Source organism: Myxocyprinus asiaticus, chromosome 42, assembly GCF_019703515.2.
Source record: "Myxocyprinus asiaticus isolate MX2 ecotype Aquarium Trade chromosome 42, UBuf_Myxa_2, whole genome shotgun sequence".
NCBI lineage: Eukaryota > Metazoa > Chordata > Actinopteri > Cypriniformes > Catostomidae > Myxocyprinus > Myxocyprinus asiaticus.
In genome coordinates, this window is record NC_059385.1 from 24,683,620 (window position 1) to 24,704,461 (window position 20,842).

The window sequence follows — 20,842 nt, forward strand, 5'->3', positions numbered from 1 at the left end:
GGTGCCAAATCCTGCTGGAAAATGAAATCAGCATCTTTAAAAAGCTGGTCAGCAGAAGGAAGCCTGAAGTGCTCCAAAATTTCTTGGTAAACGGGTGCAGTGACTTTGGTTTTCAAAAAACACAATGGACCAACACCAGCAGATGACATTGCACCCCAAATCATCACAGACTGAGGAAACTTAACACTGGACTTCAAGCAACTTGGGCTATGAGCTTCTCCACCCTTCCTCCAGACTCTAGGACCTTGGTTTCCAAATGAAATACAGAACTTGCTCTCATCTGAAAAGAGGACTTTGGAACACTGGGCAACAGTCCAGTTCTTCTTCTCCTTAGCCCAGGTAAGACGCCTCTGACGTTGTCTGTGGTTCAGGAGTGGCTTAACAAGAGGAATACGACAACTGTAGCCAAATTCCTTGACACGTCTGTGTGTGGTGGCTCTTGATGCCTTGACCCCAGCCTCAGTCCATTTCTTGTGAAGTTCACCCAGATTCTTGAATCGATTTTGCTTGACAATCATAAGGCTGCGGTTCTCTCGGTTGGTTGTGCATCTTTTTCTTCCACACTTTTTCCTTCCACTCAACTTTCTGTTAACATGCTTGGATACAGCACTCTTTGAACAGCCAGCTTCTTTGGCAATGAATGTTTGTGGCTTACCCTCCTTGTGAAGGGTGTCAATGATTGTCTTCTGGACAACTGTCAGATCAGCAGTCTTCCCCATGATTGTGTTGCCTAGTGAACCAAACTGAGAGACCATTTTGAAGGCTCAGGAAACCTTTGCAGGTGTTTTGAGTTGATTAGCTTATTGGCATGTCACCATATTCTAATTTTTTGAGAGTGAATTGGTGGGTTTTTGTTAAATGTGAGCCAAAATCATCACAATTAAAAGAACCAAAGACTTAAACTACTTCAGTCTGTGTGCATTGAATTTATTTAATACACGAGTGTCACAATTTGAGTTGAATTACTGAAATAAATGAACTTTTCCACGACATTCTAATTTATTGAGATGCACCTGTAAATCTTGAGTGAGTGCGTGAACTCACTGGATCGATGCCTAGTGGATACGGTCCAGAAAAAACTCCAGAAACGTTGGGATCTAAGCTGAGTAAGGCGTTAGTTTGAAGAGTTTCATTTCTGGGACAAAGTAAAGCGGGCCAAAATCATTTGTAGTACCATAATTATACAACTTTGAAAGGAAATACAAGGAAAAAGTGAGAAAACTATGCTATAGCCACATTATTCTGCCACATTTTATAAATCAGTGGTTCTTAACTGATTTTGCTTCAGGACTCAGATTTGACATTGGACATGAAATGACGACTCAACACAATAGTACCAAACTTAACCCGTATTTAATGTAGTCTGGGTCCTATTTTCTAATGCTTTATACAGTATAGTTTTGTCATATGTCTAATTTGGCTTATTTGTCTATATGTCTAGCTTCTACCAAGTGACCTAAATTTGTTTTGATTGGACACACAGCCTTTGACATCAACAACCAAAGATATGAGAAGCATTTTCTTCATTATATGAGATCCAGTTTATTTTTGCTTTCTTAAAGGAATAGAACCCCCAAAAATGAAAATTCTTTCATCATTTACTCACCCTCATGCCATCCCAAATGTGTATGAGTTTCTTTCTTCTGCAGAACACAAATTAAGATTTTTAGAAGAATATTTAAGCTCTGTAGGTCCATACAATGCAAGTGAATGGTGGCCTGAACTTTGAAGCTCCAAAAATCAGAAATAGAATGAGTTTTATTGCCAAGTATGTTTACACACACAAGGAATTTGTCTTGGTGACAGAAGCTCCCAGTGCACAAACAATACAAAACAGAGATAATAATAATAATAAAAAAAAAAAGAAAAAAAAAAAAGAATAGAATAAAAATAAAAAGCAAATAGAAAATAGAAGTATATATAGAAATACACAATAAGACTAATATATATATATACATATATATACACACACACACACACACACACACACACACACACACACACACACACACACACACACACACAGTGGTGGCCAAATTTATTGGCACCCTTGGTAAATATGAGCATAGAAGGCTCCGAAAAGTCTTTGTTTATCCTTTTGATCTTTCATTCAAAATGTTCACAAAAATATATCCTTTAATGGATATCAAATAATTGCAAACACAACACAAATTTTATCAAAAAACAAACATTTTTGTCAAATATGTGTGGCACAATTATTGGCACCCCTAGAAATTCTTATGAGTAAAATATATCTGAAGTAAATTCCCATTCATATTTTACATTTTTTAGTACACCTGGGTGACTAGGAACATGAAACTGTTCAGCCGTAACTTCCTGATTCAGAGGGGTATAAATAAGAAGTAACACACAAGCCAAATTCCCTTAGTCATCTATCACAATGGGTAAGACCAAAGAATAAAGTTATGATGTGCGGCAAAAGGTTGCTAAGCTTCACAAAATGGAAAATGACTATAAGAAAATAGCTAAAGCATTGAAAATACCAATTTCCACCATCAGGGCAATAATTAAGAAGTTCCAATCAACTGGAGATCTTAAGAATCGACCTGGAAGAGGACGCGCGTCTATATTGTCTCCAAGCACGGTGAGGACGATGGTTCGAGTAGCCAAAAATTCTCCAAGCATCACAGCTGGAGAATTGGGAGAACACCAGAGATGGGTTTGGAGCACACAGAGAGGTAGCCATATTGAAAAGTACTTCATGGCCATGGTTAAATATGGTGGTGGATCTATAACGTTGTGGGGCAGTTTTTATGCCAAACATCCTGGACATCTTTTTCGGATACATGGCATCATGGGCTCTATCAAATACCAACAGATAAAAAATCAAAACCTGACTGCCTGTGGTTAGATCTTCTAGCAAGACAATGATCCAAAACACACATCAAAATCAACACAAAAATGGTTCACTGTCACAAAATCACGGATCTGCCATGGCCATCCCAGTCTCATGACCTGAACCCCATAGAAAACCTGTGGGGTGAACTGAAGAGGAGAATCCACCATGTGGACTTTAGAATTTGAAGGATCTGTAGAGATTATGTGTGAAGGAATGGTCTCAGATCCCTTGCCATGTGTTCTCCAACATCATTATGCATTATGAGAAGACTCAGAGCTGTTATCTTGGCAAAGGGAGGTTGCACAAACTATTGAATAAAAGGGTACTATTGATAAAACTTGTGTTGTGTTTACAATTGTTTGGATATATTGGATAAATATAAATAGACTAAGCTGTGCATTGCATGTAATTGTTGCAAAACTGGCAAAGGAAGTACAACCTCTGCTGGGCCTTTTTCCACAGTGGAGTCAGTGTGGGTCTCCCACTTCAGGTCCTGTGAGATGGTAGTGCCCAGGAACCTGAATGACTCCACTGGTGCCACAGTGCTGTTCAGAATGGTGAGCGGAGTCAATGTTGGGGTATTTCTCCTAAAGTACACTATCATCTCCACTGTTTTGAGCGTGTTCAGCACCAGGTTGTTTTGACTGCACCAGACAGCCAGCTGTTCAAACTTCCTTCTGTATGCAGTCTCATTGTCATCCTTAATGAGGCCGATGACAGTGGTGTCGTCTGCAAACTTCAGGAGCTTGACAGAGGGGTCCTTGGCAGTGCAGTCGTTTGTGTACAGGGAGAAGTGTCGTGGGGAGAGCATACATGCCTGGGGGGCACCAGTGCTGATTGTACAGGTGCTGGAAGTGAATTTCCCCAGTCTCACTAACTGCTGCCTATCTGTCAGAAAGCCGGTGATCCACTGACAGACAGAGGTGGGAACAGAGAGTTGGTTTAATTTAGTCCGGAGAATAGCTGGGATGATGGTGTTGAAAGCCGAAATTAAGTCCGCAAAAAAGATTCATGCATATGTCCCTGGTCTGTCCAGATGTTGCAGGATATGATGCAATGCCATGTTGACTGCATCATCCACAGACCTGTTTACTCGATCCAGTGATGTCCTTCAGGTGGGTCAACACCAGTCTCTCAAATGACTTCATGACCACAGACATCAGAGCGACGAGTCTGTAGTCATTAAGTGCTGTGATTTTGGGTTTCTTTGGGACAGGGATGATGGTGGAGCATTTGAAGCAGCAGGGAACTTCACACTGCTCCAGTGATCTGTTTAATATCTGTGTGAAGATGGAGGCCAGCTGGTCAGCACAGGATTTTTGACAAGTGGGTGAAACACAGTCTGGGCCCTGTGCTTACCTTGTCTTTTGTTTCCGGAAGACCCGGCACACATCCGGTCATCAAGTGTAGGTTGAGTAGCAGGATGGGGGAGGAGGGTGGTTGCAGGAGGTGTTGATGTTCATGTGAAGTGAAGGTTAGAACGGGTGTGGGGTGTGAGACTGGGCTTTTCAAATGTACAGTAAAACACATTCAGGTCGTCAGCCATTTGTTGAATCCCTACAGTGTTGGTGGATGGTGTCTTGTAGTGAGTAATGTCTTTCAGGCCTCTCCACACTGATGCAGGGTTGTTAGCTGAAAACTTGTTTTTCAGCTTCTCAGAGTAGCTTCTTTTTGCCACTCTAATCTAACAAAAGCACATAAAGGCAGCATAAAAGACTCCAGTGGTTTAATCCATGTCTACCGAAATGATCCAATCAGATTTGGGTGAGAACAGACCAAAATTAAACTCATTTTTCACTATAATTCTTAACATCAACGATGTTGGCCAATCATTATTTCAATCTCAATTACACTTCCTAGCACCATCTAGCACTCTGCACATGCATCAAGCACCAGGAAGTGTAATCGAGCTTGAAATCGTGATTGTGCCTAGAGACTGCAATGGCAAGATGTACAGTGAAAAAGGAGTTATATTTTGGTCTGTTCTCACCCAAATCTGATAGTATCTGACACTTCAGAAGACATGGATTAAACCAATGGAGTCGTATGGATTACTTTTATGCTGCTTTTATGTGCTTTTTGAGATTCAAAGTTTTGGTCACCATTCACTTGCATTGTATGGACCTACAGAGCTGAGATAAATCTTTGTGTTCTGCTGAAGAAAGAAAGTCATACACACCTGGGATGTCATGATGGTGAGTAAATGATGAGAGAATTTTCATTTTTGGGTGAACTATTTCTTTAAAATGCTTGATTATATATTAATTATGGTCCAGAACAGACCTGCGACCAAACAGTTAAGAACTACTGTTATAAAATATTGATTACATTCCTTATAAATCTATATTAGATTTATTTGTGTGTCTTACGACCACTGCTGTTCTGTGAACATGGCCTTGACACTCCAGGCCGAGCCAAAGATGTTAAGGGATTTAGAGAAACAATCATTGTAAATGAGTCCCGTGTATATGGAGAACAGTCCCATCATCAGTATGATGTAGCGCCCATCAAAAAACATCCTCCAGATCTGAGTAGAATGATGCAGAGAAGAACCAAATAAGACAAAGTGTACTTGTAAAATACAATTCACAGCTGAATTCTGAACTATTATTCAATACAGTTATTGAACTGGTCTGAATGTATTTCACTGTAAAAAATAAATAATGCATACTCTGTATTTTTGTCTTGTTTTCCAGTAAAACTATCCTTCAGACAAGATAGATTTACTTGAGAAGCAAAATGACGATGGCTATGAAGGCTTTTTGTCAGAGACATCAAACAAAAGTTAGTATATGCTTAAAACAAGAAAAAGCTATTTACCTATGGGGTAAGAAAAATAAATGTTTACTTTGTTGAATTCATTTTCTTTCTTATCCCACTGCCAATTGTTTTTTCTTGTTATGAGCATAAACCTCACAATAATTTTATAAGATTTCTTTAAAAACCAACTTAATATTTTGCGTCACATTGCTTCTCAAATAAATGTATCTTTCTAGATATTTTTTTTTATTTTTATTTTTTGGGTGATTTTTTTCCCCCTTTTTCTCCCAATTTGGAATGCCCAATTCCCAACGTGCTTTTAAGTCCTCGTGGTTGCGTAGTGATTCGCCTCAATCCGGGTGGTGGAGGACGAATCCCAGCTGCCTCTGCGTCTGGGACGTCAACCTGCGCATCTTATCACGTGGCTTGTTGAGCACGTTGCCACGGAGACATAGCACGTGTGGAAGCTTCACGCCATCCACGCTCAACTCACCATGCGCCCCACCGAGAACGAACGACATTATAGTGACCACGAGGAGGTTACCTCATGTGACTGTACCCTCCCTAGCAACCGGGCCAATTTGGTTGCTTAGGAGACCTGGTTGGAGTCACTCAGCACGCCCTGGGATTCAAACTAGTGAACTAGCGAACTCCAGGGGTGATAGCCAGCGTCTTTACCACTGAGCTACCCATGCCCACTTCTAGATATTATTTACTGGAAAACAAGACAAAAATAAGAGTTAGAAAAAAAAGCTTTTGCAGTCTTCAGCTCTGACCTCATTTCCTGGTCGTCTGCGTGTGTGGTCCTTCTCAGTCAACACCATCCACAGAGCAAAGAGTGCCATGACTGAACCATGACCAAGATCTCCAAACATCACCGCAAACAGGAAGGGAAAGGTGATTATGGTATAAGGAGCTGTGCGAGAATGAAACAAAAATGTCAAAAGTTCCCATAATAATCTTTTAAAGACAACAATGAAATCAAAATACAGTAGACCCTCTTTACTTTCTTAAAGGGATAGTTCATTATTTACCCACCCTCATGTCGGTCCAAACCCCTATGCTGTTATTCACCCCAATTTTCATTTCTGGGTAAACTATTCTTTAATACACATTCCTGGTTTTATTTTTCATGTTTCATCAGTCTATGTTATTCTTAAGAAATGTTTAGAAATGAGAGAACATGCTCCATCTCTAAAACAACTTTTCTGTAGACAATCGAATCCCAATGGATAAAATCACATTACTTCCTGCTGAATTCTTGAAAATATGCGGATGTTAAATGTGTTGTGAATACTCTTTCGTCTTTAATACTTTGATGCAAGACTTTTTTCAATCACATGTTAGACATAATTTTTAACAGTTACTTACCTGGGCTGGCTTCTCTATAGTCTCCTACTCCATAAGCCTCCACTATACTCTGGAAGCCTGAGGTAAACTTGTTGCTCCTTAAAAGGGTCGGTGGAGTGTCACTGCTCGGGATACGGTTAACGAAGGATGGGACCGTGGCGTCACCTTTTCTCTATCAGGAAAGTGAATAAAGGCTGCTATTAAGGTACTTATCTCCCACCTCCTCAGACTGCTACTGAGTCACATAATTGTCCCGACAGCATATTACAGCAAGAATGTCTTGTCTTGTATGCCATTAGGTAGGGTAAATTATTACACCTTAAAGGACAGTTCAACCCAAAATGAAATTCTATCATCATTTACTCACCCTCATGTTGTTCCAAACCCCATAATACTGTCTTGCTTCTGTAGAACACAAAAAGTTAATATCTTTAGAATTTCCTGGCTGCTCATTTCCATATAATGAGGTGAATGAGTACTAGGGCTGTCAAGCTCCAAAATGACAAAAAATGCACCATTAAAGTATCATAAAAGGGTTAGACTTACACACTACATTCCAAGTTTTCTGAAGCCATATAACAGTTTTGTGTGAGGAATGATAATAATAATTTTTATGATATTTTCATGGTGCAAATTATATAGTTTTGGAGCTTGACAGAACCCCATTCATCTTTATTCAGGGGTGGGGTTACGATTTCCGAGCCCCCAAGCAACCGTCGAGCCGGGGGTCCCCTTTCTTTGCCTTCACAATGCACGTGAACTGCTCCGAGACAACTGAAAACAGCGCATCCAGTGTGTGAACAGAACAATGCGTCACCCCTTGAGCATTTCATGTCGTGTTTGCTTCACCTTCACCTGGAGCTTTTATTTTGACAAAACAATGATAATGCACTGCAGTTTCAAATTATATTTGACAGTTTGCAGTGTTCCTCATTACAAATCTGGTTAAACGCTGTCACCTCTGACATGTCTGAAAAATCTGATTTTGTTTTTAGATTTGTACAATAACTTTAAGGAGCATCAAATGTTTTGAATTGCACGAAAGAGTGCACCTGGAGCACTTTACCTTCACAATGCATGTGAACTGCTACTGAACCAGCACGAGAACACAAAACAATGCGTTACCCCTTGAGCGTTCTGCTCAGCCCCTCCACCCCCACCCTGCCTTGATGTACAGGGCCCCACGCAATTGTGTGGTCTGTATAGTGTTTAACACCGTTACTGCCTTAATTATATAGAAAATACAGGCAGGATATTATTTTAAAAAAAATCCTCTTTTGTGTTGCACAGTATAAAGAAAGTCATACAGGTTTGGAACAACATAACATCAGAGTAAATAATGACAGAATTTTCCTTTTTGGGTGAACTATTCTTTTAATCAAACTCTGTTAAGTGTTCCACTCACCGAGCCCTCCTCTAGCGCCCTCCTCAGGTTCGCCAGGTCACTGACCGGACACCACACTTCAGCGATCAGACACTTGTTAGTGACATCAAAGCTGCAGAGGTTGAGTATGTGATAGATTGCTTTCATCTTCTTCACTTGGAGCACCCAGGAGTGCACTGACTCAGACGCCTTATGCAGGACCTGCTTCAAGTAATCCTCCGTACGGTGCAAAACCTAATGCGCAAAGATCGCTTCATTAACATATTAATTATGACATTACAGGAGAATACAATTGCATAAATCCTCTGGTGGCTAAGATATCATCAGCACTGTTTCACAGAGGACAAAGCAATAGCAACGTCAAATAATGTAATCCTCCCAGGAGGCACTGAATGGTACTTGAAAAAGGAGAAGACATACGTTTTGTAAGTCTTGGATACGTGTCCTTAGATTGTCCATCACATCTGCCCTTTCTTCGTCCGTCTCAGGATAAGGGTAGAGATGACAATGGTAACTAGTGTACACAATTAAGCCAAAAGATTAGAAATTACAAATAAATATTGTGTATTATCGCTACAAAAGTATATAAAACAAAGACCTACCCTTACAAAAAGCACTGTGGCTGTATCATAGTGGTATCATAATAATATGGTACTTTGATATTTGCCATATGTTTTTCATTGTTTTGTGAACTGGATCAACTGATTTGTTGAAAAGATTTGAATCAAAGATTGATTAGTTCACAAATAGGACATTGCTACTTTGCTCATGAATCCACCAAAGAAGAGCAAGGGTGAATGTCAAGATTTTCAATGAATAGCGACTTTATTCACATGGATCATTCACACTGGCTTTGTGAACTGGATCAAACGAGTCATTGTAAATATTCGATGTGAAAGAATGATTCCTTCACAAATAGGACATTTTGGCTAAATAGGCCTTTGTTCATAAATGCGCCAAAGAAGAGCTAAGGCGAATGTCAAGATTTTCAGTGAATAGTGACTAATAAATGACAGTTTATTCGTCAAATCATTTAGAGCATTTTTATTCCCCAAATCATAAAAAATATCTAGGACATTGCTTCTTTGCTCATGAACATGTCAAAGAAGAGCTAGGGTGGATGTCAAGATTTTTGGGAAATGGAGACTTTATTGACGTGAATCATTCACACTAGTTTTGTAAACTGAATCAAGTGATTCAGTGTAAAGATCCAACTTAAAAAAATGCTTAGTTTACAAATCAGGAAACGGTATTTCGCTTATGATTGCGCCAAAGAAGAGCTAGTGCGAATGTCAAGATTTTCAGTGAATAGAAACTAACCAAGTTTAGTCTATTCCTCAAATCATTTAGACTGTTTTTTTCTGATTCACTGAAAAGATCTGGCTCAAAAGATTGATTTGTTCATTTCTGATTCATTGAAAAGATCTGGCTCAAAAGATTGATTTGTTCATTTCTGATTCATTGAAAAGATCTGGTTCAAAAGACAGATTCGTTCACACAAATCGATTATCGCTACTTCACTCATGAATACAGCAAAGAAGAGCTAGGGCACATTTTCGTTATATTCATGTACCATGGCATTTATATGGTAATCTACGTTAAAGAAAACCATGGTACTGCAGTACCATGATACATGTCAAAAAACATGGTATTACCATGGTACCATGGCCAAAGTTTTTGGTACTTTTATGTTTAAGAGTCTAATGTAAGATTATAAAAAATACCTTCAGCCTTCACTTTTTACAAAAACTCACCAGTCACAAATTTTCTGAACCTTCTGTCCAATCTGGTCACCCCAGAAGGAGATAAGGAACACTATATTCTTATTTATTTCACCCTGAAGCACATAAACACAAGACAGAATATCTGTAAACAAACTGCATCATCACTCAGAATATCTTATCACGCTCTAGCTGCAGCAGACGGATATTATTAACACACTATCTGAAACGGTGAATGAAACACAGAGGCACATTTTGCACCATGTAGCTGTTGAAGGAATAGTTCATCCAAAAATTAAAATTCTATCAGTACTTACTCACCCTCATGTTGTTTCAAACCTGCATGCTGTTATGCTTTTCCAAGAAACACAAAAGTAGAATGTTGACGAATATTCACACAACTCTTTCAAAGTCTGTCAAGCTCCAGAAAGGACAAAAAGCACCATAAAAGTAGTCTGTATGGCTTGTACACTATATTCCAAGTCTTCTGAAGACATACAATGCCTTCTGTGTGAGGGACCGATTGAAGTCGTTATTCACTGATAATCTTCCCCACGGCTGAAGCTTGCATTTACCCAGCATTCATGTCCAGAATTCAAAAATGGTGTGTTAAGTGCAATTAACACTAAAGCAAGAAGCAATTCTATTTTGATGTTGACACACCATTTTTAAATCTGGACACCAACACGGATAACCACGATTTCTGGCAAATTGTGAAGATTATCAGTCAATAATGACTTAAATTCCAGCCGGTTCCTCACACAAAATGAATCGCGTGTCTTCAGAAGACTACTTTTATGGTGCTTTTTGTCCTTTTTGTAACTTTGCAAATGTGGTCACTATGAACTGTCCTTGTATGGCAAGAGTTGCGTTATAATTATTTATTTTAATTTTTTTAGCGTCTGTCTTTTTTTTAATATTATTTTATTTTTATTTTTACATAGGACAAGACACATAATAGAACAAGACATGGATACAAAGCCAAGGATACAGAACATTTACAAAATAACAGTAGAATATACAGGTGGTTTTACATGATTGTGTATGGTGTGTGTGAGGGTGTGTTGTATGGGTATGTACAACTCTATTCAATCTAGAACTATATTATATATATATATATATAGGGATGGGAGATAGATAAAAATATATATATATATATATATATATATAAGGTAGGTAGATATATATATATATATATATATATATATATATATATATATATATAAATATAAGGCCTATGTATAGCAACAGGGAGGGTGCTAGGAGAGCACTGGCAGCATGTCCATGTGTCTGCCCCAAGCCACTAGCACCAGAGCAGTACGAGATCAGGTCACCATCAGGGGGTCCCAGAGCAGCTCAGCAGGGGAAGGTCAGCCAAGACAGCAGTATTGTTATTTTATGGTTATTAAATTGAACCATTTCTCTGTTTTATTATTTACCATGCATGGTTTTAATTTATTTTGGTAACTGAGACTGGTGTTATGCAGTCCTGAGTCAACACCAAACCCTGCCAGGAGAGAGATGACCCATTGCATGATCCCTTCCAAAACAGCCCCAAACCCTGAGGAGGGAGCCTGTTTATTAGGGAGTTAACAGTCTAGTCACGTTGATGTTGTTTGTAATTAAAAAGAGGGAAACAATGACTTGGCTTTCCCCACCCATGCTGTCCACCCCCAGGGACCCCCCCAGCGCGACCCAGACCCGCATACCATAGCTACCGTGGGCAGGGCAGTTTCTAGTGGTTAATCAAATAAATAAATAATACACGCAAAAAAAAAAAGAAAAAAAAAAAGAAAAGTTGCATAGTAATTATTCACAAATTTCTAATTTGCATTTCATCACAAAAATAACAACATACAGGTTTGGAACAATATGTGGGTAAATAATGACAGAATTTTCAATTTTGACTGATCTATTCATTTAAACCATATCATTTGAAGATAAACATAGTCATCCAAAATAACTTTTTATAAAGATAGTTCTAGCTTACACTTGGTAAATGCACAATTTCGTGGTGGTTGAGGAGATTGCCCAGCTATGATGTAAAGTGCTTTGAGTGCCTTGAAAAGCACTATATAAATGTAAGGAAATATTATTATAATTTACATACTGTGTCGAGATCTGCCAGGCTCTCGTCCACCTCTGCATAACTGAGGATAGTGAAACCTTTACAGACCCGCCAGAGCATCCGCTCAAACGCCTCCACCTTCACCCGCTGAATCAACCCTGAGATAAACCTGTAGCACACATATACACAACATCAGACACACTGTCCCACACCAACCTGTGTCACTTATGGCATAACTAAGTGCGTGTGAAACACAACTGAGGTGCACATCTTTTGTCATAGAGACACAAATGATCTGTTTAAAACATTTAGAGGTCGTGAAAAAGTGTGTGCTACAATGAGTGAATCTCCCTTTGTGACTCACCCAAGTTTGGCGCCCAGTCTCTGCATACTGGTGCAGCCTGTCACTGATTCAGTCTCCAGAGAGGGGAACTCCTCATACTGAGGCCCCAGAGCTTCATGCTGAACACACATATTCACACATTCAATCAAGATTTAAAGGAATAGTTCACCTAAAAATACAAATTCTCTCATCACTTACTCATCCCCATGCCATCCCAGATGTTTATGACTTTCTTTTTTCTGCTTAACACAAAAATGTTTATAAACATTATCTCAGCTCTGTAGATCCTCACAACGCAAGTGAATGGGTACCAAAACTTTGAAGCTCCAAAAAGCACATAAAAGCAGCATAAAAGTAATTCACAAGACTCCAGTGGTTCAATCCATGTCTTATGAAGCAATCTAATCGGTTTTGGGTGAGAACTGACCAAAATCTTACTCCTTTTTCACTATAAAACTTGACATCAGAAGTCTCCTTGGCGATCTTGATTTCAAGTTCGATAACACTTCCTAGTGCCAACTAGCACTCTGCACATGCGTCAAGCACTAGGAAGTGTAATTGAGCTTGAAATCATGATCATGCCTAGAGACTGCAATGGCAAGATGTACAGTAAAGAAGTAGTTTCATTTTGGTCTAATTCTCACCCACACCTACAGTATCATATAGCTTCAGAAGACATGGATTAAACCATTGGAGTCTTATGGATTAATTTTATGCTGCCTTTGTGTGCTTTTTGGAGCTTCAAAGTTCTGGCAACCATTCACTTGCATTGTATGGACCTACAGAGCTGAAATATTCTTCTAAAAATCTTTGTGTTCTGCGGAAGAAAGTCACACATCTGGGATGGCATAACAGTGAGTAAATGATGAGAGAATTTTCGTTTTTGGGTGAACTATCCCTTTTTTTTCCTTTTTATCCCCTTTTCTCCCAATTTGGAATGTCCAATTCCCACTACTTAGTAGGTCCTCATGGTGGTGCGGTTACTCACCTCAATCCGGGTGGCGGAGGACAAGTCTCAGTTGCCTCTGCTTCTGAGACTGTCAATCTGTGCATCTTATTACGTGGCTTGTTGTGCATGACACAGCGGAGACTCACAGCATGTGGAAGCTCATGCTACTCTCCGCGGTCCACGCACAACTCACCACGTGCCCTATTGAGAGCAAGAACCACTAATTGTGACCACGAGGAGGATACTCCATGTGACTCTACCCTCCCTAGCAACCGGGCCAATTTGGTTGCTTAGGAGACCTGGCTGGAGTCACTCAGCACACCCCGGATTCGAACTCGTGACTCCAGGGGTGATAGTCAGCATCAATACTCGCTGAGCTACCCAAAACCCCCTGAACTATCCCTTTAACCAACATGTAAAACCCCTAAATAGATAGTTTAGATTCTTTAATAGTGTATAGGCCTCAGATACATTCCAGGTAGTATTAGTGGGAGGGTCATTCTCATTCGCATTCTCATTTGAGAGCATTTGATTGGACAAAAATCTGTAGAGCAAGAGTCATCATCAATATTTTTGGTCCATTTTCAAAGAAGAGAAAGACTGATCATTTTAAATGTGCATATGAGCTTTGAAATATGAAGTTAATTTAGTCAATTTGTAGGAGTACACTAGAATATGGATGACCTCAAAGCTAACAAAACTCTCATTTTGATTTCATGGGGTCTTTAAACAGATGAGGGACCCACCCTGGAGCGGCTGTGCATGAAGGTGTGTGTGATTCTCAGCATGTGTGTGTACTCCGTCAGCTCAAGCAGATTCCGCTGGAGTTTTTCTTTATTCTTGGTGACCTCGCTGAGCTCCACCTCCAGCCTCTGCAGCTGCTCCTGATGACAGAGAAGGTTAAAACATATCATAATTGCACATTCAATATTTATAAACAACTAACACAAATGTCTCCAAATGAGACACAGACCAATCAAAAAAATCCCAGCTCACTCATCATACTGTATAATTAGGCTAAACAACACTTAACATACTAAATAGGCTGTGACAAAAGTGTACCGTTATGGGATATTACTGCAAAACGCACACCAGAAAGCCACACATGATGAATGTGCCACGCACAATCAATTCTCCTCATTCACATTAAGCACTACTTCTCTGCTTAATTTCATTGTGCAACAATCAATCACTTCAGGCAACTTGACATGGTCAATTACCCAGCACTGGGTCTTGAAGCCGATGCCTGGAGCTCCCATATACAATCCATTATCCCAAACCACTGTTCATAAGGCCATTGCACCAAAAATATACCCACAGTAATTGAATAAAACTGCAAGGGAGAGAATTTCCCTCTGTTTTAGAGGGCTATAATCTTAAATAACCTTTTATATACAAACAACTTTAATTATATGGTGTTAAATTAGCAATCACTTTCAATTAGCAACTGTTTTGTGGAGTTTAATTGAAAAAAATTAGGTCCCTTGGGGTAATGTTAAATCAGCAAACTAGATTTTTAAATTTTCTAAAGAAAATGTGAGTGGTATTTCAGGTGTAAAACTCGCCGCCATATGCTAGGGTGTTGTACATTGGTAAGCAGTTGCTAGATTGTTCTGCTTAGTTGCTAGGTGGTTACTTCAGGGTTCCCATAGTTTTTCACAAATTTCCATTACTTTTCCATGACTTTTCCAGTCGTTTGTAATCATACCAGAAAAGGATTTTTAAAAATGATTCAAATTTAGACAAATTTGTGAACCGGTTCAACCAATTCTTTGACAAAACATTACTCAAAAGAATGATTTGTTCACAATTCAGACATGGATATCGAGCAGGTTTTTCTTTGTGCATAAGCAATATTTACCCAATTAAAAATTTTAGACCAGAGTAGAACTAATGGAACTAACATATATTTCCATGACTATTAAGATATGTTTAATTTCCATATCTTTTCAAGGTGTGGAATTTTAAAACTCCCTAAAACAAGTCAAAAGAGCCCATCTCCAAGTCTCCATAATATCCAGGTCCTTGGATATAGCACGGGATTGTTTCAATGTCCGGCAGATGAAAAACTGGAAGTCAGATCGCTTAGAAAAGCAATTGCATATATATATATATATATATATATATATATATATATATATATATATATATATATATAGTATAGATAGATAGATATGTATCTATGTGTATATGTATATGTATAGATAGATATGTATCTATGTGTGTATATATATACATATACATACACATATACACATATTTACACTCACAGACCACTTTATTAGGTACACCTGTACACCTACTTATTCATCTGATTAATAAGCCAATCATGTGGCAGCAATGCAATGCCTAAAATCATGCATATACAGGTCAGGAGCTTCAGTTAATGTTCATATCAACCATCATGGGGGAAAAAATTTGATCTCAGTGATTTCGACTGTGGCATGATTGTTGGTGCCAGACGGGCTGGTTTGAGTATTTCTGTAACTGCTGATTTTCTGGGATTTTCACACACAACAGTATATAGACTTTACTCAGAATGGTGCCTGAACCTCCTGACCTGTATCTGCCTAATTTTATGCATTGCACTGCTGCCACACAATTGGCTGATTAGATAATCGCATGAATAAGTAGGTGTACATGTGTACTTAATAAACTGGTAGGTGAGTGTATATACAGAGTAGATATAGTATGAGCAACAGTGCCTTTGCAAGCACCCCTATTTGTTTTTGTGTTTTATTCACATATTTTTTTTCTGGTTGAACAGAATTCAGACCCCAGACTATTAACTAGAAAAAGACTGCCTGGCACAATTACCATGTCCACTAATACAGTCAATAGTCAGCATATCTCAACACCTACCATGATCTCCAAGACATTTTTGGGTGCAGGGGCAACAGGAAGGATTTCAGGTTCTGGCACTGCAATATTAGCCTTCTTAATTTCCCTCAGCAGATACCCTATAAGTAATGGAAAGAAAGATTAAAACATAAAATGCAAAAAAAAAATGCAAAAAAAAAAAAAAAAAAAAGATTGATCACATGCTGTTGTGAGATACACACACATAAACATTAACAGGTTTTTCAGAGGAGCAAAACAAAAGAGCAAAATGCATCACATCTAAAGAGCTAAATTCAGACCAAAGCCTGTTCTAACATACAAAAATAGCCTTCAACCCAGAAGCAGAGGGCATATTCTTGTTCTTTGCCTGTCTGTTTGTTCTGTTATCGTAACATCCACATTGCTATGCTTTTGTATCTTAATTATAAAATTATGGTCTTTGCAATATACAGCACAATTAAAACCTGGTTATACACAGAAGGTTTTAGGATTTTGAAAAAATTTAAACAATTAATCATTATCATTTAAATTAAAAGATATTTAGGATTCTGCACTATTTAAGTCACTAAATAAAATCTGTGACACTGGCCATGTTTACTCCTGTACAAAAGGTCAGATTTCCTTGCTTGCATTTAAGCACATAAGACACTCTTTAAAGCAAACTTGTCGAATCGATGTCAACATTCCAAATACTAAGAAACTCGAAAATTCAAGTACATTTTCCCATTACCCTTTTACAAATCCATTATCCTGATAAAAAACAAATTGACCTATAATGAAAAGAAACTATATTCAATTGTAAAAATGTAAATTTAGTATTTTCACAAATGAACTTTTGAGCCTGATTGTACCATAAAAGCTCAAATATACTAAATATAGAAAAGTAGTAGTACTTAGTGCAGTGGCAGACAGGATTTTGGTGTTTCTGTTCAAAGATCTTCAGTAAGATAGGTGGAGACTTCATCTAAAATGTACAGAGTGCTTTCAATCAAGAATCCTTACCCAGAATCCTCTCCATTTCCTCACATCTCTTGATCTCACTGACGAAGCGACGCTGGAACGAGCTGACACTGGGGTTAAGCTGGAACAAGTCATCAGATTGTGATTTATTTCATAACTTTGGGACATAAACATATAACAAACTAAAAGCAACCACGAGTAAGTTGTGACTATGTTCTTACAGGGATAGTTCACTTCAAAATGAAAATTCTGAAATGTATTCACCTTAATTTAATTTCAAACCCATATGACTTTCTTCTTTGGAACACAAGAGGAGAATACTGACATCTTTTTACAGTATGTGTCCATTGAAGAAAGTCTGGTTTGAAGCAACATGAGGGTGAGTAAATGATGACAGAAGATATCCTCTTTAAAAGCCCCAGAAAACTGATTGATGGGTGCACATTTTGCCTTTGTTGATGTATTTCCTATTGAAACAGGAAGTTGGGGCGGGATATATCATAGGCCCTTTTAAAGGAATAGTTCACCAAAAAATTAAACCCTCATGCCATTCCAGATGTGTATGACTTTCTTCTCCAGAACACAAATAAAGATTTTTAGAAGAATATCTCAGCTCTATAGGTCCATACAATGCAAGTGAATGGCGACCAGAACTTTGAAGCTCCAAAAAGCACAATCCATACTCCAGTGGTTAAATCCATGTCTTCTGATGCGATATGATAGGTGTGGGTGAGAATTCAATCAATATTTAAGTCCTTTTTACTACAAATTCTCCTTCCTGTTCAGTAGGATGTGATATGCATGAAGAATACAAATCGCCAAAAAATATTTTATTTACAGTGATTTGCTGTGAAAAAACGTAAATATGGATCTGTTTTTTACCCACACCTATCATCTTGCTTCTGAAGACATGGATTAACCACTGGAGTCATATGGACTACTTTTATGCAACCTTTATATACTTTTGGAGCTTCAAAGTTTTGGCCACCATTCACTTGCATTGTATGGACCTACAGAGCTGAAATATTCTTCTAAAAATCTTCATTTGTGATCTGCAGAAGAAAGTCATGCACATCTGGGATAGCATGAGGGTGAGTAAATGATGAGAATTTTATGTTTCCCCCTTTAAAAGTCAATAGCCTTTAGTTTCCACTGTTGTGAACCATACATTTTCAGCTTGCTATTGCTGTTCATTCTCAGTCTAGAGAGCATTTGATTGGACAAACATTTGGATAGGTCCCTGAGTGCATGATGAGTCATCAATATTTTTGTTCTGTTTACCGGAAAGAGAAAGACATATATACAGTATATATGCATTTGTAGCCTACACTTATACACATTTATACACAAATATACACTTTGGAGCTACATGTTTTTTTATTTGGCCATTTTTACAAATTGTATATGCTAAATATCACATTATCCGCTAAAAACGTTGATTTCACGGGGTATTTAAAGATTTTATACATCATGAACATTTCAGGGATTTCCTTTATGACTACTGATTCTGTAGCTTCTTCCTCTGTATTGTGACATTACTGACAACAAGGCCTACATTAAGGGGTTAATGTGTGCCTCAGGCAAAACAGAAAACACAGGCTTTTAACCAGATTTTTTAGCAAGTAATTGATCAAACTCATCCGCTTTAAACAGAACATTAACCTGGCTGACACACACATTTGCAGCTCTATCTGACAAGGCCAATATCTGCACACTCAAACATACACTTCAAAGTATTTCTCAAAATTGGCTTCACACATAAGTGACACTTCACATGCAGCAAATGAATATGTATTGTGAGTTAAAGAGCATAGTTATTGCCCTTTCAGTATGTTGTGAGAATACAGATTGTCTCTTAAAACCTGCGTGAGTCGTCTACCTACACAGCATATGTATACGTATACACAGGTGTGTGCAGCACTGCTGAGTCTATTGACTCGGAACGCACCTATGATGCCCCAGATATGTTGTTTGACTAGGTAGCTCAATAGGTTGAAACAGCCACTGAGTCCGAACTTACATCTCGAAATTCGACCAGTCCCATTTCTCCCAGTTCGCTGATGCAGTCGTACGCCGAACCAGACTGCAGGAACAGCTGCGCCAAGCACATCTCCTCACTCCGAAAGTCCGAGCCCATCTTATCTCTCCAGTTTTAGCCACCTTGATCGTTCAATCCGCTCTGGCCTTTCCGATTCACTTTGATACACCACGACAACCTGCCGCGATCAAGTTTTCACCACAAATTGCATTCAATACCAGTGCATTTGACTGAGCCGATTCGCACGACATGCGATTTTATTATTGTCCGATTGAGCCGAGATGGGATTAATTGTTGCGAATATTATTAACCTATAAATCAGTTTAGCAACATTGCGATCATATCAGAGCGTATTAAACAGTATGCAAACGCATTGCAAATGCAATATTCATAAAGTGTCTTACCTAGCTGGCTGGACAATAATAATCGATAGGCGTCTGTACCTTTAATCGCTGTCTTGCCATTGAAACGACAGAAATAGCATTAGCGATTAAAGCCTACAGGAGGGACGTTGACAATTTTGCAACACTATCCGGTCGTAAAACATTTTAATGCAAGGATTACCGCTTAAATAAATAGCACAATAAAAAACGGAGTCCCGTGCAACACAAACCTAGCCGGCGTTACAGATTGTGCTCATGGGTTGCCAGATACTTTGCCTGCAAACACCCCCTCTTCGATTTTAAAAATACAGATTCCAAACTTCGAAAAACAAATATTTGAATCGTCTTGTGTAAAAGAATTATTGATTTAGAAAAGGTCGATTATAAGTTGTATATCAAGTCAAATATGTTTTATTTGCATAGTGCTTTTCACAAAACACATAGTTTCAAAGTAGCTTTACAGAACATGATGCTGTAATGTCTTAAAGTCCTCGTTGAGCATTTTCTTTGCAAAACGTCATTGAAAATCATGTCTTAAAAATTAGAAGACAACTGTGGAGGGGGCCTTTGTAGCCTAGCGAGTATTGACGCTGACTATCAACCATGGAGTTGCGAGTTCAAATCCAGGGCGTGCTGAGTGACTCCAGCCAGGTCTCCTAAGCATCCAAATTGGCCTGATTGCTAGGGAGGGTAGAGTCACATGGGGTTACCTCCTCGTGGCCACGATTAGTGGTTCTCGCTCTCTATGGGGCACATGGTAAATTGTGCATGGATCGCGGAGAGTAGCATGAGTCTCTACATGCTGGGAGTCTCCACGGTGTCATGCACAATAAGCCACATGATAAGATGCGTGGACTGACTGTCTCAGAAGCGGAGGCAACTGAGACTTGTTCTCTGCCACCCGGATTGAGGTGAATAACCATGTCACCACAAGGACCTACTAAAGTAGTGGGAACTGGGCATTCCAAATTGGGAGAAAAAGGCAACTGTGGCAAGAAACCCCAAACCCCATATATATAATACAATCATGGCAGAAGACTGATCATTTTGAAAACAATGGCACACATCCTCAACATCTTTCACATTTGACAGTCTGCAATGTGCTGAAGGCTAAAAAAGATTCGTTGCTCCATGTGCCATTCAGTCCTGTGCAAGTCAAGTGCTCTAGTAAAAGTATCCTCTTTA

At 38.8% G+C, this 20,842-nt stretch overlaps 2 protein-coding genes across 4 annotated transcripts in view; one reads left to right on the forward strand and one right to left on the reverse strand.

The window, feature by feature from the left end:
• The window catches only part of LOC127432739 (V-type proton ATPase 116 kDa subunit a 2-like), a 38,022-nt gene extending 18,129 nt beyond the window's left edge, over positions 1-19,893 (reverse strand). For 2 of the 3 annotated variants that reach the window (XM_051684128.1, XM_051684126.1), the window contains exons 1-13: positions 19,257-19,893; positions 17,279-17,357; positions 16,298-16,395; positions 14,182-14,319; positions 12,508-12,605; positions 12,186-12,312; positions 10,109-10,191; positions 8,775-8,868; positions 8,376-8,588; positions 6,992-7,142; positions 6,397-6,536; positions 5,230-5,387; positions 1,045-1,135 (exon numbers count right to left, since the gene is read on the reverse strand). In XM_051684128.1, the coding sequence (XP_051540088.1) occupies positions 1,045-1,135; positions 5,230-5,387; positions 6,397-6,536; positions 6,992-7,142; positions 8,376-8,588; positions 8,775-8,868; positions 10,109-10,191; positions 12,186-12,312; positions 12,508-12,605; positions 14,182-14,319; positions 16,298-16,395; positions 17,279-17,357; positions 19,257-19,373 (1,587 nt within the window). In that variant the 5' untranslated portion in view covers positions 19,374-19,893. The remainder of the gene's footprint in view (positions 1-1,044; positions 1,136-5,229; positions 5,388-6,396; positions 6,537-6,991; positions 7,143-8,375; positions 8,589-8,774; positions 8,869-10,108; positions 10,192-12,185; positions 12,313-12,507; positions 12,606-14,181; positions 14,320-16,297; positions 16,396-17,278; positions 17,358-19,256) is intronic. The other variant, XM_051684127.1, reaches the window with a different exon arrangement.
• LOC127432784 (14-3-3 protein gamma-like) overlaps positions 1-20,842 on the forward strand; it is a 678,408-nt gene that overhangs the window by 640,439 nt on the left and 17,127 nt on the right. The gene's annotated exons all lie outside the window — the stretch shown is intronic.